The following is a 15,938-nucleotide window of genomic DNA, read 5'->3' as shown; positions in this document are numbered from 1 at the left end:
GAAGACACAAAACCTTTAATCACGCTGGACAAGCAGGGCAGGTAGCAGGGGACTGGGAGTGGTTGTATAGCACCGGCCTTCGTCAGGCCCTTGGGAGGCCCTGCTGCCATCCCCAGCCGTGCACCGTGGCTGCCTGGGCTAGGAGTGAGCACCAGAGGCCACAAACCGGGCCCCTTCTGCCCAGTTTGGCTGCATACGCACCAACCAGAACGGGTGGAGGCTGCCTCCCTCTGAGAAGAGGGTCAGGCCACCTGGGTCCTGGGAGAGGAAGGCTGGGAGTGGAAGAAGGGACAGAAAGCCTGAGGTCCCTTATTTGGCCTGGGCTTCTCCCAACACCTCTCTTGGCATCATGGCTCAGAGGAGGGTCCCCCTGACCAACCTGAAATGTTACTCACTTCAGTTCCCCAGACCTGCTGAGGGGTCCAAAGCCTGGTGCCTTCTGTCCTGGCCCATTGCCCAGTGGAGTTTCTAAAGGCAGCACAGGCCAGAGGAGACGCTGCTGGGCAGGAGCTGCCCACCAGGGCCTCAGCACCTTAAAGCCTGAAGAGCCAGGGCACTGGGCTGGCGAGAGGGGCCAAGGGGGATGAGGGAGCACCTAGGAACAGACGTCAGTGTCTGACAGTGTCTGGGAAGCTGGGAGAACGGAGGCCCAGTCACCTTTGGCAGGATGAGCAAGGCCTTGACAGAGCCCTGAGAGCAGGGCAGGGAGGGGCGCTGTCAGGAGGTTCGGTGTCCTCACAGCTGATCGGACCAGCTGTGTGGGGAGCTACGGGTCTGCTCCCTTCTTCCTTCGCTCTCTCACCCCCAAATACCCCCAAGGCCCTGGGTCCTCTCCTCACACCACCCTGCCCTGACCAAAGCCCCTCAGGTTTGCTGTAATGATGGGCATTAGGCAGGAAAGAGAGGAATAGTCAGGAAACATCCCCCCACACCTCAGAACCCTGTCCCACTAGCCGTAGGGAGTGTGGGTAAGGAGGGGCCATAGTTTCTGAACGCTCAGAACCCAGACTTATGTAATAAGAGCCCCATGCGTTTCTCTGGGTCAGATCTCAGAATCCTCTGTGTCTCCCCACCCAGCTGGACCGCATACTCTCACCAAGAGCAGGGCCTGTGTATGACTCACCCCAGCTTTCCCAAGGCCTGGCACAGAGTGAACGCTCAGTGAGCGTTGGATGAAGAACAAATTAGCATCAGCTGCACAGGAGGGGGTAAAGATGAGAGGAAGAGAGAAGGAGGAAGAGACAAGAGAACAAAGGAGGGGAAGTCCTAGAGAAATGGGAGAATTTAAGGATGTGAGGAAGATTCTAGAATGTTTGGAGGATTGCAGAATGTTCAGGAAGTATTAGAATGTTGTGAAAGTTCTAGAATTTGGTTATTCCAGTGGGGTCCATAGACCAGCAACATTAGCGGTGTCACCCAGGAACTCATTAGAAATGCAGAATCCTGGGTCCACTCCACGCCTGCTGGATCAAAACCTGCATTTTAGCACGATCCCCAGGTGATTCATACGCACAATCAAGTTTGAGACACACTGGTCGAAAAGACTGGGAAAGTTCTAAAATATTAGGTTACATGGCTTCTTAAAATATGTCTGAGAGAGGAGAGCAGCAGAAACAGGCTGGGAGGGAAGGAAAGGAGAGGAGGGCTACCTGGAATGCCAGGCCCAGTGGGCCCACTTTACAGAGGTGAACACTGAGGCCGCACCGGGGAGGAGACCTGCCCACAGCCACCCCACACCACAGCCAGCCTGCTGGAGGCACTAATCGTCCTCCGGCTTGATGAGGTGGCCACTGAAGGTGATGTAGGTGTCCACGTCATCGCTGTACACCGCGTTCTCACGCTCGCGCTTGAAGAGCCGTGCCCAGACGCGGTCGCCAGGAGCCAGGGCCAGCATCACGCTCTGGCTCTGCATGATGCTGCGGTCGCTGGGCTGCGCGTACAGGATCACGGCTGCCTCCTCATTGTGCACCACGTGCACGTACGTCTCCTTGAAGTTCCAGCTGTGCACGTTGAGGCTGAAGAAGTAGAGGCCGCGCAGGGGGGCGACAAAGTGGCCGGCGCCCAGGTCAAAGTGCCCATCTGGGTTGACGAAGACCGTGTCAAAGAGCAGCGGCTGGAAGCCCTCGCTGCTGTGCAGGGCCGTCTTGCGGCCCACCGAAAAGGCAGAAAAGCGCATCTGGCACGGGCCACCAGGGCTGCCCGCCTGCCCCTTGGCACCCTTGGTGCCCTGCAGACCGCGCTCTCCCCGGGAGCCCTCCCTGCCCAGCTTCCCTGGCATGCCCAGCTGGCCTCGGTCTCCTTTGTCACCTGTGGGAGCAAGAAGGGGAGAAGTCAGGGGGAGCACCGGGGCCTGAACCAAGGGGGTACCTACGCTTGTTTGTGGAGGGCTCTGCCCCTGCCTGGAGAAGGAGCCAGCATTTATTGAGCACTCCTGCATGTCAGGCATACCCCCTGAGTGCCCCTCTAAAGAAGACACCATGACCCTCTCCACTCACGGAGAGATTAAGTGACTCGCCTAGGAGCACACAGCTCAGGAGCAGAAGAGGCAGGACTCCAACTGCAGTGTCTCCGTGCCCACGTGTTCCCCTCCTTGGCAGTTTCCCTCCTACTGTGGGCTCAGTGAGGCCCTGGCGGGGGAGGGGGGGGGTCACTGCACCCAGCCAGACTCCTGTGGGGATGTGGGCATGGCAGGATGCACTTTGCATTTCTGACCCAGAGAAGGAACCAAGGAAAATACCTCTGCCACCCCCTCCCCCAACCCAAGGAAACGCCCCAGCAAGGAGCCAGGCAGCCCTTGGCTGGCATTACACCCCCCTGTGTGACCTTGACCATTTCATGGCTGAGTTTTTTATTTGGCATGTATCTTGAAAAGGATCATGCCTGCCTCACAAGGGCGTTCATGAGACCTCAACAAAGTACCCCACTGGAAAGCACTCTGGAAACTGCAAATATGAAGCAGGATGGCTCACCCAGCACTGCTTGGCCAGTACCCACCTGCCCTGGCAGCAACTAACCTGGTCCCCAGGCAGACACACTTCTGCCCAGCCCTTATTCCAGGCTGACTTTGAACAAAGGAGAAGCAGGTAGCCATCTATGTCTTGCGGGACCTGATCCCAAATATTTCTCTGCTGCCTGTCACGGAGCCTGAAATGGCACCGTGAGCCCTTTGAATGAACTGCATGGCCCTGTGTTTTCTGGAGGTCCCCTATTGCCACGGAAAGAGTGGAGAAAGGAGCCGAAAGGAAGACACAAGCAGGCCCTTGGGGGAGAAGCCTGGAGAGAAGAGGAGGAGGCGGCCCACAGCTCTTCGAAGATCTGGTTCAACAGCCTCACTAGAGAACTAACTGCCTCATTGTGTGCACCACACTTTACAGTTTGCAGAGCACTCGGTTTGCCCCAGAGGGCTCCGTTGGCCTTGGAGAAGGTGTGATGTGTGAGGTGGTCGGGGAAGAGGGGTGAGGAAGGGAGGCATCCTCACCCACGAAATCTGAATGTGGGAGGGTCTCAGACGCCAGCCCACCCCTGGCTGTGGGACAGAGTGGCCCTGCGGAGACCACAGAGACAGATCCTGGCTCCGCCCCGACAACTGTGTGACTCCAGGAGACCTCCTCCCCTCTCAGAGGCTCAGTTTCCCCATCTGCAAAGTGGGATGAATGACAAAGTACCAACTTTGGGGTCGTTGTGAGCAAAGATGGAGGTCAAGGATCTCGAGAGCCGGGCCCCAGCCCCAGCCAATCACAGTCCCTAGCAGCAGAAGTAGTTTTCTTCAGTCTGATTGTAAAGGACAGGGAGCCAGCTCTCACCTGCATGGCCCTAGTGGCCTCCCGTAGTTCTCTCTGCTTCCACCTTGTCCCCTGGCATATATTCACCACATGACATTAAAGGGATCCATTTGAAACCTAAGTTGGATCAGGTCCCTCCTCTGCTCAAACCCTCCCCTGCCTCTATCTCACTCAGAGGAGAACCCAAGTCTCATCCGGGCCCTGTTTTGTCTCCAACCTCAGCTTCTCCCCTTGCCCCTGCTCCTTAAAAACTCCAGGCCTTGGGCAGCTGGATGGCTCAGTTGGTTAGAGTGCCAGTTCTCAACCACAAGGTTGCCGAATAAGATTGAAAACCGCAACTGGACTTGGAGCTGAGCTGCTCGCTCCACAGCTAGATTGAAAGAACAATGACTTGGAGCTGATGGGCCCTGGGAAAACACACTGTTCCCCAATATTCTCCAATAATAAATAAACAAACACAAAACTCCAGGCCCTTTCCTACCCCAGGGCCTATGCACCTGCTTTTCCCTCTGCCTGGAATGTTCTTCCCCAGATACACATGGCTTCTCCCTCACCTTCTCGGTGAGAACTGACCACCCTATTTGATAGGCAACCTGCCCCCATACCTGCACTCCCAAAGCTCCTTACCCAGCCCCACCTTGTCATTTCCATGGCATTTATTACCATTGAACATTCTGTCTCATTGACTTGGGTAATATGTGTATTGCTCACTGTCTGCCTCCAGCCCTAGAATGGAAGCTTGATGGTGGTAGGCATGTCTGTCTGATTTGTTCATGCTCAGGCCCTAGAATTTAGAACCGTCCTGGCACATAGCAGGTGCTCAATTAAAGACTGAATGAAAGAAAGGGTCTGGGACAATTTTCTGTTCTGGTTTCTTCTGCTTCCTCCACCTCACCTCCCTGGCCCAGGAAGAGACCCCCCCCCCCCAGGCCCTCCCTGTGCCCGACTAGGCCAGTCCAGCCCAAGCTGCATGTGGTTACTCACCCTTCAGGATGGTGATGTTAATGTAGGGCCTGACCTCAGGCAACACGTACGGGAGGGCAGACGGAGAGGCCGAGGACACATCAGCAGCATCAGCAGGGACCAGGGCATCCTCAGAGTCACAGCACCGTTGGCAGTAACCTGGTGTACTGGAGGCCACCGCTTCCCTAGAGGTGGGCTCCTCAGTGGGGACTCCAAACACCAGAAGAGGGAGCAGAAGCACTGCACAGAAGAGGTCTGGGCCAGCTACCCCCATGGCGACCTGGAGCAGGGAAGGAGGGGCAGAAATCACATTTAACTTCACATCTCTGTTGTGCACAGGCCCAACGTGGAGGCTGCCACCCATAGCAAGTGAGCTCCTCACATAACTCGGGGAGAGAGCATCAGTGCCCCCGTTGAACAGACAAGAACTCTGAGACCCACCCAGGGAAGCAAGATCTTCAAGGTCACAGAGACTTGTGGCAGGGTAGGGCCTGGAGGCTGAGAAAAACCTCCCAGAAAAAACCTAGTCCCTGGAGGCTCTGTCACACAAGTACCCCGAAGGAGGAAGTTCTTCTGAGAGAGCCATAGCCAAGAGCAGAGGAGGGTCCTGGGAGGCATGTGCTGGGGCAGGTGAGGAAGATGCCCCAGCTGCCCCTGGGTCATACAACTGAGACTGTAAAATGTTCCCCCTCCCCCCACCTCCCTCTGGTTTGTTTTCTTGCCATTGACTCCACCATGTCCTACAAGCACATGCCACTGGTACAGCCTGAGGAAGGCTAGTGAGCCCTTGGGACAAACACAAAGGATTCTGCAGGATTTTTCTTTAGGAGAGGGGACACGTGACTGAACCCATGGTCTGACGTGTGAGCACCATGGTCCTGACAAAAAAAAAAAAAAGGAAAATTAATTTATTCTAGCAGGAAGGTAGCAACTTCCACCTGAGAAAACACATGGGGTTCTGTGTGGTGTTGGTGTTATTATATTGTTGAGAAGTCAGGAGTAGGTAGGCTGAGTCGTGGGCTACAAGCGACTGCTGGCTTATACAATGCCTTTGTGCAGGGTAGGAGAAGGCACCCCTCAGGACAGGCAAATTAGAAACAAAAGAGAATGCACCACTGAGGGTGTGGAGCTTGGCAAGGGCTGGTGTCAGCCCACCTCCCCTCTAGGCATCTTTGTGCAGTCAACAACCTCCACAACTCAACCTTACACAGCCTCCCTGCAGAGAAGGCTCGGGAGAGTTCATTCATTGGACAGTGGTTGTGTCAATCATCATAGACCTGCCAATCAGCTGCCAAGGTGGTAAATTGGAATTAAGGGGCTGGACTAGAAAGTCTGGAAAATTCAAAAGGATCAGAGAAGTCCAAGGGTTTGTGAGGATGTGTTTTGGGCTTGGCCAAGAAGGGATCCAGAGTTCCTGGAGAGGGGCAGGAAGTAGCCTGGACACCAGCAGCTGGAGACAGGCCAGGGGGCTGGGTGGGCAGGAAGCTGGGCAAAAAGCCTTTGAAGTGGTGACAGTCTTTGGGGGCTGGCACCAAGTTATCACACGATCAGAAACTCAGCTTTTGAAACCAGACTGGTTTTTACACTTCTGGCGTTTCTTTGTTTATTTCCTTTTGTTCTCCTTTAACATTTAGTACAATTCAAAAATATTTTTCTGTGGTTAATACATGTAGAAAAGGTAAAATTATTACTGTTTTAAATGCCACCCTATCTCTGCTGAGCACTGTGGTAAAAGCTAGGTTTTAAAGGGCCAGAAGCCCTCCCCTGAACACCTCCCTCCCCCTGGGGCTACTACCTGGCTCCTCTCTCCCCACCCTAGTCGGGTTTCCTGGTTCTGCTCAATAAGGCAGGTCAAAGCCTCACAGACCAAGTCCTCTCTGCTCAGGATTATCAATCACCCTGATCTTTTATTTGTAAATTGCACATCCCAGTGGTTTTGAGAAAAGAAAAAAAAAAAAGAAAAGAAAAAAAAAAATCCCCTTTTTCCTGGTCAGAATGTGACCTCATGGGAAAAGGTGAGGTCTTAGTCAGACCTGAGATCCTAGACTAGTTTACAAGTTGTGTGACCTAGGGCTAGTGGCTTACCCTCTCTGGGCTTTCTGCTCCTAGACATTTACAAGGAGAGGACACCACCACCTCCCTCCCAGGTTGTTTGGGAATAATTAAATGCAGGGAAGGTGCCTGTCTTGTGAAAAACTCAATAAAAAGTTTCTTGCTTCCTCCACCCAGCACAAGTTCTTTCCAGTGCCTGCCCAGCATAGTACAAGGAATGGGAAGAGCCGAACTTCTCTCAGAGGACTGGGTCGCTTTAAAGATATTTCTGTTGGCCCAGACAGCTGGGAGTCAAAAGCTCTGAGACATAAACTGTGCCTGAGGGACAGGAAGCAGGAAGCAAAGCAGCTTTGAACAAAAGTAATAATAAGGACCTCCAGGATCATCATGGGCCTTGGGGGAAGAGTGCCAGGCAGGGATCCAGTATGAGGGGCCATGTCACTGGGGGTGATTTAGGGGTCCCTGCTGCTTCCATTTGGGAGCTTCTATTTGGGACCTCTTTGGGGTCAGGGCCTGCTGCACTGAGTTGCTTTGTGTCCCAGCAGGGGTGGGCACAAGCCAGGAGCAGCTGAGGGCAGCCCTTCTCCAGGGACTAAGGTCTCAGTCACAGGAGGGAATGGGACGTGGAGAGTCTAGAGGAGCTAGCCAGGGCCAAAGGGTTAGAGCAGGGCCTGAGATGTGCGACGTGTCCGGGAAGAGAGGAGGGAGGAGAGGAATTCCAGACTCTGACCCCAGCCTCCTCGGCCCTGCCGCCCTGCCATGGGAATTGCAGGACATCCCATCACTCACCCTGCGTCCTGCAGCCTCGCACAGCGGCTCACGGACCGGGGGCCTCGGGGCGGCCTCTGGCTCCTTGGCCCATGTCTGCAATAATAACTTGTTGCTGGTCCAGACCCCCAGGCCCAGACGAGGAAGGAGGGAGTAAGGGATGGAGGCAGGGCGAGTGGGAGGGAGGGCCGGCTGAGGGAGCGGGCTGAGCTGGCTTCCCACTTCCCCTCCTCCCTGCTCCCTCCCCTCTAGCCGCTAGGTTCTCCGGAGATAAAGGGAGCTCTGGATTTTCTTTGCTTAACTCTTTGGTGGTCCAGTGGGGTCTTGTTTGATTCAGAGGCCCAATAAAGTCAGAGCCTGAAGGGGTCCGAGGCCCCTGATATGCTTGCAGGGAAATTGAGGTGGGGTGGGGGAGGGGCAGGAGCCCCTTAAGTTGTTCAGGAAGGGAGAGGCTGGGCTGGAATCCTGCTGCTGGGTGGAGTGGGGGTGCGGCTCCAGTTTAAGCCGAAGAGTGGAGAGGGCACCGGCAGGAGTCTAGCAGCCTCAGGTTCAAATCCTGGCACTGCCACTCAGCAGTTAAGTGACACCCTAGGTATCTGTAGAACTCCAGTCTCCAGTCCCATTCCTGCCATTCATGGAAGGCTCAGTAAAGGCTTGTCCAGTGAAGGTATTACCTCCTCACGTATCAGGTAAGGGTGGCAGCCAGGTCAAAACCCCACCTCAATGGATGCCAAAGTCCTCCTCCTCTGCCTGGAATTTTGCCATGATTGATTCACCCTCCTGGTCTTCTAGAGCCAACTGCCCTATGAAAATGACCCCCAAGAAGTTCACAGGAGGGCAGCCTGTAGAGTGTGCCCCTGGCCTGGGCAGCGACCTGCCTCAGCTTCTTTCAGTTTGGGCTGTGGGAGGTTTAGCAAGGGCCGTAGCCCTGATTCTCTGCAGCCAGAGGCCCCTGTGCAAAGACTGTCAAATGTCCCTTGCCCTCCAGCACGCTCTCATTCTACATTTGTTGAGTACATATTGCCTGGACCTTCTTTGCAGGGGCTTTTGGTACCCAAAGGCTCTCTACATCCATTATTTCAACAAATCCCACCCCAGCCTTGGGAAAGGGAGCTGATGTGACTTGCCTAAGGTCACACAGCTAGTGAAGAGGAACCACGCCCTACAGGATAGAAATGTTCTCCATCCCACTGGACTTCCCACAATGGCACAATGGGCATGGTTGTGGGCAAAGGCTGCAGTTCAGGGTCTGCCCTCTGGAGAGAGGTGACATGATGGCGCTCGGGAGGTGCAGGAGTACAGAGACCTAAGGGAATTTACTAAAGTCTGGGGGTTTGGACACTAAACCCACCCAGTCCCCACTCACAGCTGGGCGAGGTGTGGCGGATGAAACAGCCTCCGTGTGTTCTTGACCAGCTCTCATCTCTGGGCCTGTTTTCCTATTAGCTTGGGGGATAATCAAAGCACAGAATATCCAGGCCTGGAAGGACCCTTAGAGATGATCTAATCCAATTCCTTAATCTGTCCCACAAGGATACTATGACCCAGGGAGGACAAGTCTTTGGCTCAAGGTCACACAGCAGATGGGAGTCCAAGCTGGGATGACAGCCAGACACCCAACTTCTAGCTTTGTGCTGTGTCCCCCTCCCAAATCCACTTGGAGCCCCCCGGGCCTATTTAGGGGCCCAAGGGGGCCCAAAGGAAAGCAGATGGAAGGACTATGGCTGCTGGAAAATTAATCCACACTGGCTGTGCCCTCTATGTGGCCCTGCCCCAGGCAGCATTCCCAGGGCACAGAGCCATGACTGCAGAGGAAAGGAGCCAAGGGGAGCCACCCTCCCAGCCTCCCGACTCTGCTGCCACCAGGAAAAGGGCCTAGTCAGCAACATTGGAGCGGGGAGACAGCTAGCTGTCTCTGAGCTCTCTGGCTTAAAAAGACTAGCATGTGAGGAAAGGGAAAGTGGACAGAGGTTTTCCCTTTGGAGAGAAGCAGGGTGGGGACACAGGAAGGGTTTTGTCAGGGCCTATTATGTGGCCAGCACTCTGTTCCATGTCTCATTCAACAGCCCCTCTGCAAGAGAAGGCTGGTCATCCCCTTAACAGGTGAGAAAGCTGAGCCCTGGAAAGGCACCTGACTCGCCAGCTTCTAGGGCCAGCTCCTTTGGCCCCCAGACACATCGACATCCAGAAAAAGAGCCCCTTGTCCGCCTTGGTCCAGGGCAGCTGGCTAGAAGCAGGGCAGACTACAGAGCAGGACTCAGAAGTATTGTACTTTAATATTTTTCCTCCCACCTTTTCACATGCCTAAAATCCCTCCATTTGTGCATGATCCCGTGGTCTCCCAGCCATTCCGAGACCTCCCCAGCGGGCCAGGTAGCTTGGAGACAGAACTCCAGCCCTGGGGCAGACAAATCTGGGTGATGTCTCAGCTCCACCTCCTTCTCAATGTGTGACCTTGGGCATGTCTCTACCTCTGAGCCTTGGTATCTCTGGGCATGAGAGACATTTGGAGGCAAAGGCCATCTAAGCAGCCTGGTGGAACACCCAATGGTGAGTACGCTCTGCTGGCCGTCCATCAGTGCTTCTCCCTGCCTAAACCCTGAATACGGGGCGGGCATGAACCTATTCTCCTCATGCACACAGATGAGGAAAATGAGGCACAAACTCACTGGCTCTCGAAACCCAGCTCCTAGCCACATCTACCTTCGAGTTCCGAGTTTGGAGAAGGTATAAAAATAGTGACATTTAGTCAGTGCTTACAAAGCCCCGGGAACCCTGCGTGTATTTAAAAAATAAAATATGTGCCTGTCAAAATGTGAGAGAGAACAGAAAACACGGATATCTGGAGTCAGATATGCGAGTTGTGAATGTCAGGTCACAGAGCCAATTGTTCCAAGAACAATTAAGAAACTAAACAAAAGAACCCGTGAGCGCCACCTACTGGGAAGAGCGATCGTGCCCGGAGGCCTGTGATGCCCGCATCCCAGCCGGCACCCACCCCCATCCCACCCACGGTTTGTGATGCCCCCACCCGTCCCATCCCCTTCTTAGGAAACTAGGGGGAAGGAGAAAGAAGAGCCCACTGAGACGCCCTAGCGGCACCAATTCCTTCACTTCTTCCTCCAAATCTCACTCTCCACAAAGTGGACAGAGGATCCAACCCGACCCTCCCTCTTGTGAGCAGCTCGGTCTTTCGGGCTTCCAGGCTGCACTGGGCCTCTCCTTTGACTAGCTAGGTGGATTTTGCTCCCTGGACTCAGTTTCTCCATCCTGTGCTTTCCGCAAACCATGACCCAAAGTGTTAATCTGAGTTGGATTTATCCCACTTCAAGGAGAAACCGAAGCCCCAAGAGGCCCAGAGAAGGAAACAGTCAGTGTTGTCTCAGGCCCTCTGGACCCTGTTGTTACACAGGGGGAAACAGAGGCTCAGGGAAACAGGTGAAGCAACTGGCTCCCTCCCCACGGCCAACTAGTGGCAGAGCCAGGATGATGGAGTCGCCAAAGCGCGTGGGAGGCCAAAGCCAACCTTTCCTCCCCCCAACTCAATCGGCAAAATTAAGGGGAGTGACTCCTCCACCTAGGCCCGGGGAGACCCTCCAGCCCCACCCGCTCCGGCCTCAACTACTGGGGAACGACTGCCACCGGTGGTGGCCACGTTCGGCACCAATCGGGGCCCCCGCTGCGGGAATATTAGCAGGCGTTACGGCACAAAGCCCACCCAGCTCCTGCTCCGGCCTCCAGTCCTCAGTCCCGGAAGCCCAATGAGCGGGTGGGAGGGAGAAGCCGCTGTGGCGCGGGGGAGGGGCCTTTGCGCGTCCAGCGCCGAGCGTAGCGAGTCTAACCGGATCAGGCCGATCTTGGCCAAGCAGAGCTGAGTGCCGCCGAGGAGCCGAGCAGAGCCGAGTCTGGCCGAGCCCAGCGTGTCCAGACGAACATAGTCGAGTCTGACCGAAAGGGGCCGATTAGAGCTGAGTGCCGAGCGAAGCAGCGAGACAGGCGCCACGCGGCGAGGGGGAGGTTCCCGGCGCCCCCTGCCGGACACGGAGCACACGCTGGCCTGGGCCGCAGCCACTCCGTGGCCAATCCGCTGCCTCCTGATCCTGCAGTAGTCCTGTGACATGGGGGTATGGAGCCCATTTTATGGTTGAGGAAACAGGCTCCAAGAGGTTCCAAGGCTGGCCCAAAGGCATGCAGAGCTAAGAAGTGGTGGCGCTGGGGTTTGAACCTGACTATGGCTAAGAGCTCCTGCCGCTGTGGTGGGCATTGTGTTTGTTTTGTCCTCCTCCTAATTGCTGCCATTTATTATGGCCAGAGAGGAAAGACTCGCCCTGTCTGACAAGCAGAAAGAAGGCCAGAGCACAGAGACAACCTTTCCTCTTACAGGGGGAGAAACCAAACAGAATCTGGGCGTGTTGACCAAGTGTGGCAGGGACAGCAGTTCTCATGTGCAAATATTGACATATTTCCTGGTCATTAAAGCAGATAGCAGGTCAGAGAGGCCATGTCTGACCACAGGCCTAATTTTCCCCCGCTTTAACAAGATGGCTCTAGAGTAGGGGTGTCCAAACTGCGGCCTGTGGGCCACTTTTAATTGGCCTGCAGCAAATTCCAAAAATATATTTAGTTTACTTAAATAAACCAGGTGAAGCAGTACGTACTTCACCTCGAGTGAGTGGCCTGGCTGTTTGTGTATTTTACCGCATATGGCCCTTGGTGAAAAACGTTGAAAAAAGTTTGGACACCCCTGCTCTAGAGTATATGAGCTCCTGGCTGCCTACAGGCTGTGTCCCCAAGTGCCCAAGCTAGCTAGGTCCTGAGGTGTCTGGGACCCTCGAACATGCCAAGTGTGGCCTGGGCACTTACTTTGAGCCAGTGAAAAAGTGAAGGCTGACCTTGCCCTCCAAGCACACACATGCGCATGAAGTGTGTGCCCGTCATTCACCCCTGTGTGCACACTGCCCTGGCCCGCCAAAGGCGCTGGAGGGTGGCTGGTCCTCTAGGAGGCAACCAAGGTCCCCAATGGGGCCTGGGCTGCCCCTCATGCCTGTTTGGTGTTGCCTGAGGGCATTGTCTGCCACTGCCCAGTACCCACTAAGAAGCTGGCACCAGTGGCCTCAGAACTCGCTCTACCCCTAGCATCACTCCTCACACCTCAGCCCTCATTTTTGTGGTTCTGAAAAACTACAGACCCTGTACTGGGGGCTAGGAAACTAGGGTTCTTGGTCCTGCCTCTGGTGCTGTGACACTGGGCAAGTCACATGACTACCCCAGGCCTCCCTGTCTTCAGCTGCAAAATGGCTATCATAGCTATTCTCAGGACGTTGAAGGTTTCCCATGCCTCCTTCCCTGTGCACAAACTTCAAGTCCCTCTTTACACTCAGCTAGGCTATAACCCCCTCCTGGGGAGACTTCCACCCCCACCCGTGGATGGGTTCTTGATCGTTAAAGCACTTCTCACATTTATTTAACACATGGCACTTACAATGTACTGGGCACTATTCTAAGCTGTTTATAAATATTAACTAATGTAAACCTCCTAACAATAGAGACATCTGCTCCTATCCTCATCTTAGAGAGGAGGAAACTGAGGCATCGAAAATTTAATTAACTGGCTCAAGATCAAACAAGCAGTGAATGAATGAACTGGGATTCAAACCCAGGCAATTCCAGAATCCAAGAGCCTAATCGCTGCCTCATTATCTCCTATCTCGGTTCCTGAAAGACAGGCTGTGTGCTTCTCTGCCTTCAGTTTGGTGGGGTTGGCAGCTGACCGATAAATACTGGTTGAATGAAAGAGCGAGGAGTTAGTCCATCGTTCTTCTGGAGACCAGGAGTGGAGGGACCATTGTCTCCGTTTTGCAGGTGGGAACTTATAATATGAGTTTGCTCAGGCTGCCGTAACAAAGCACCACAGACTGGGTGGCTTAACCAACAGAAACTTATTGTCAGTTCTGGAGGCTGGAAGTTCAAGATCAAGGTGTCAGGTAGGGTTGCTACCTCCTGAGAGTGGAGAGAGGGATCTGTTCCAGGCTTCTCTCCCAGCTTCTGGTAGTTTGCGGCAATCTTTGGTGTTCCTTGGCTTGTAGAAGCATCGCCCCAGCGTTTTCCCTATGTGTGAACCTGTGTCCAAATCTTAAGAACATCGGTCCTATTGGATTAGGGAATCTCTATCCCTACTCCAGTATGATCTCATCTTAACTACTTACATCTGCCACGACCCTGTTTCCAAATAAAGTCACTTCCTCCAAGGCACTGGAGGTTAGGACTTCAACATATACTGTGAAGAGGGGTGTAGCGAGACAAGTCAACCCACAACAGTAATTAACCTCCTAGGGGTCCTGTCTGACACAATCTCTATCCCTGCATTGGGCTTCACCTCTGCCTTTCTCGTTTTCATTCACTGTATTCCTCCAGCCTCCAGACCTTAGCACACACAGGTCTTTGTGCTGGCACGCTCATGCTCCACCCTCTGCTCCCAGTGCAGCCCCCCCACTGACCCCCCCAATTATGCTCCCCCAGAACAAACTTCATTTCCCTCCCCACTGGATGGTGATACATTTACTTGTATGGCCACCTGTGAGCGCCAAGAACACAGGACCCATGTCTGTTTTCCTCCACTGTATTCCAGCTCAGTGTCAGGGACTTGTATACAGTGAGTGTTTAGGAAAATATTAACTTAAACTATGCCCAGAGAGGTGAGGTAAATGGCTCAAAGCCACAAAGCAGGTTTGTGGCAGAGTGGGCCTAGGGTCCAGGCCTCCTGACTTTGGGTCCCATGACTTTTAGGAGATGCAGTTCCCCCACAGCCTTCCAGTGGACTCACCAAGAGTCTCACCAGGGCCTTCCAGTGACAGGGGAGCACCCTGAGAACTTGAAGGGACAGTGGTCTTGCATAACTCCAGGGAGAGCCCCTCACATCACAGCCTGGCATGCTCGCCACCTTTAGAGTGTTTTCTTCTGTGTCTGGAGTCCTGTGGAGACCAGGCTGTCACTTCCCCGTGGGACAGTGGCCTCCTTGTAGATGAGGAGGGCTTGAGGACCTGGACTGTGGGCCACCCCTACGCCAGGCCCTGCGGACTCCTGACTCCTCTCTCTGATGCTGACACTGATGCATGTCCTGGTCCAGAGCCTGGTGGCCATAGGCTGTTGCCTAGCAACTGCCTCTGAGAGACAAGTTCAAGGGAAGGTCTTGGGTCTGAGCAACTTGGATGTCTGGAGAGGAGGAGTCAGGCAGAGAGGGTCATCACCACCCCTTCCTGCATGCTCAGCCTCACAACCCCAGAGCCTCCCCTCGCCCTACAGCCCCTAAGGTTCCCATAACCCGCAGATTCCAGCCCCAAACCCCCATCCAATGCCCTTCCATCCCGCTTGCTCTTCCCCCTGTTTATGCAGTCACCACGCTGTACAAATCCAAAGGAAGCTAGAGTCACAGTGTGCAAATTGCCCCCGAGAATTCTCCTCATTCATTCATTTATTCCAAATACTCACATGAAGGTCCCGTAGTGCTGCCAGGCCTTGGAAAAACAGATGCATCAGGCAAAGGCCCTGCCTGGAGGGACAAGGCTATCAGGACCCCCACACATGTGCATACACATGAGCATGCACAGGCGGTGACACACTGCCTGTGCAGTGTGGCGGGGAAGCTTGGGGGCTGGGGATCAGCGGGGCGAGGGGGGGACGGACCCTGGCCCAGGACACTCCCATGCAGCCCTTAGCCCTCAGCAGTCCTCTGTTCCCACCCCATTCACCCCTGCCACATGCACAGCAGGCCCTTGGTGTTAATGCACCAACATACACTTGCTCATGGATATGGCTTGAGATGTCCTGAGTACCTACTAGGTATCCTGCACTGTGTTCACAATCCACCCCACCCCCATTCCAGTTTGTTGTTGTTACTGCCTTTCTCACCAACCTTTGCCATTGGCGTCTGTCCCCCACCCACCTCCCACACTACTGGTCAGACCAGACTGTCCATCAGTGTCTCACCTTCTCTCTGGCTGGAAGGATGGTCACATGACTCAAACCTGGCCAATCATGGCACTCTATCACCTTGTCTTTGGTGATTGACCCAAGGGGCTACCATGTGACCTAGTTGGAGCCAATCAACTTTCTTCCATGAAATTTGATGTTTGGACAAGGGAAGAGAGTATATCTACTTCTTTGGGATCAAGACCTATGATTGTAGGCTGAGGCTTGTCAGGGGTATCTTCCATGTCACCTGGAGGACTGGGACTCTGGGAGGCCTGGGCACGCAGAGCTGAGAGATGGATAGAGGGAGCATCCTGAGAAAGGTAGACAGCCATACACACGCCCACTCATGCACCCTGATCTAGACACACAGCACCTGACAAAGGAATTGCCCCAGGCCATTGC

At 54.4% G+C, this 15,938-nt stretch overlaps 1 protein-coding gene across 2 annotated transcripts; it reads right to left on the bottom strand.

The window, feature by feature from the left end:
* On the bottom strand, window positions 1-11,651 carry C1QTNF6 (C1q and TNF related 6). Of its 2 annotated transcripts, none has more exons than XM_019753007.3 (3): window positions 11,408-11,651; window positions 4,767-5,025; window positions 1-2,307 (listed from the first exon to the last, which is right to left on the bottom strand). In XM_019753007.3, the coding sequence occupies exons 2-3, from the start codon at window positions 5,017-5,019 to the stop codon at window positions 1,760-1,762; spliced, it is 801 nt and encodes a 266-aa protein (XP_019608566.1). In that variant the 5' UTR covers window positions 5,020-5,025; window positions 11,408-11,651; the 3' UTR covers window positions 1-1,759. The 2 variants fall into 2 exon arrangements, with proteins under 2 accessions (XP_019608566.1, XP_019608567.1); XM_019753008.3 differs by lacking the exon at window positions 11,408-11,651 and adding an exon at window positions 7,587-7,978.
* Window positions 11,652-15,938: the final 4,287 nt, after the last annotated feature.

The sequence above is a fragment of the Rhinolophus sinicus genome, chromosome 1 (genome assembly GCF_057876585.1).
Source record: "Rhinolophus sinicus isolate RSI-liver-muscle chromosome 1, RSI-T2T, whole genome shotgun sequence".
NCBI lineage: Eukaryota > Metazoa > Chordata > Mammalia > Chiroptera > Rhinolophidae > Rhinolophus > Rhinolophus sinicus.
Note: the sequence above shows the minus strand (reverse complement) of the source record. Positions and strands in the feature narration are given on the sequence as shown.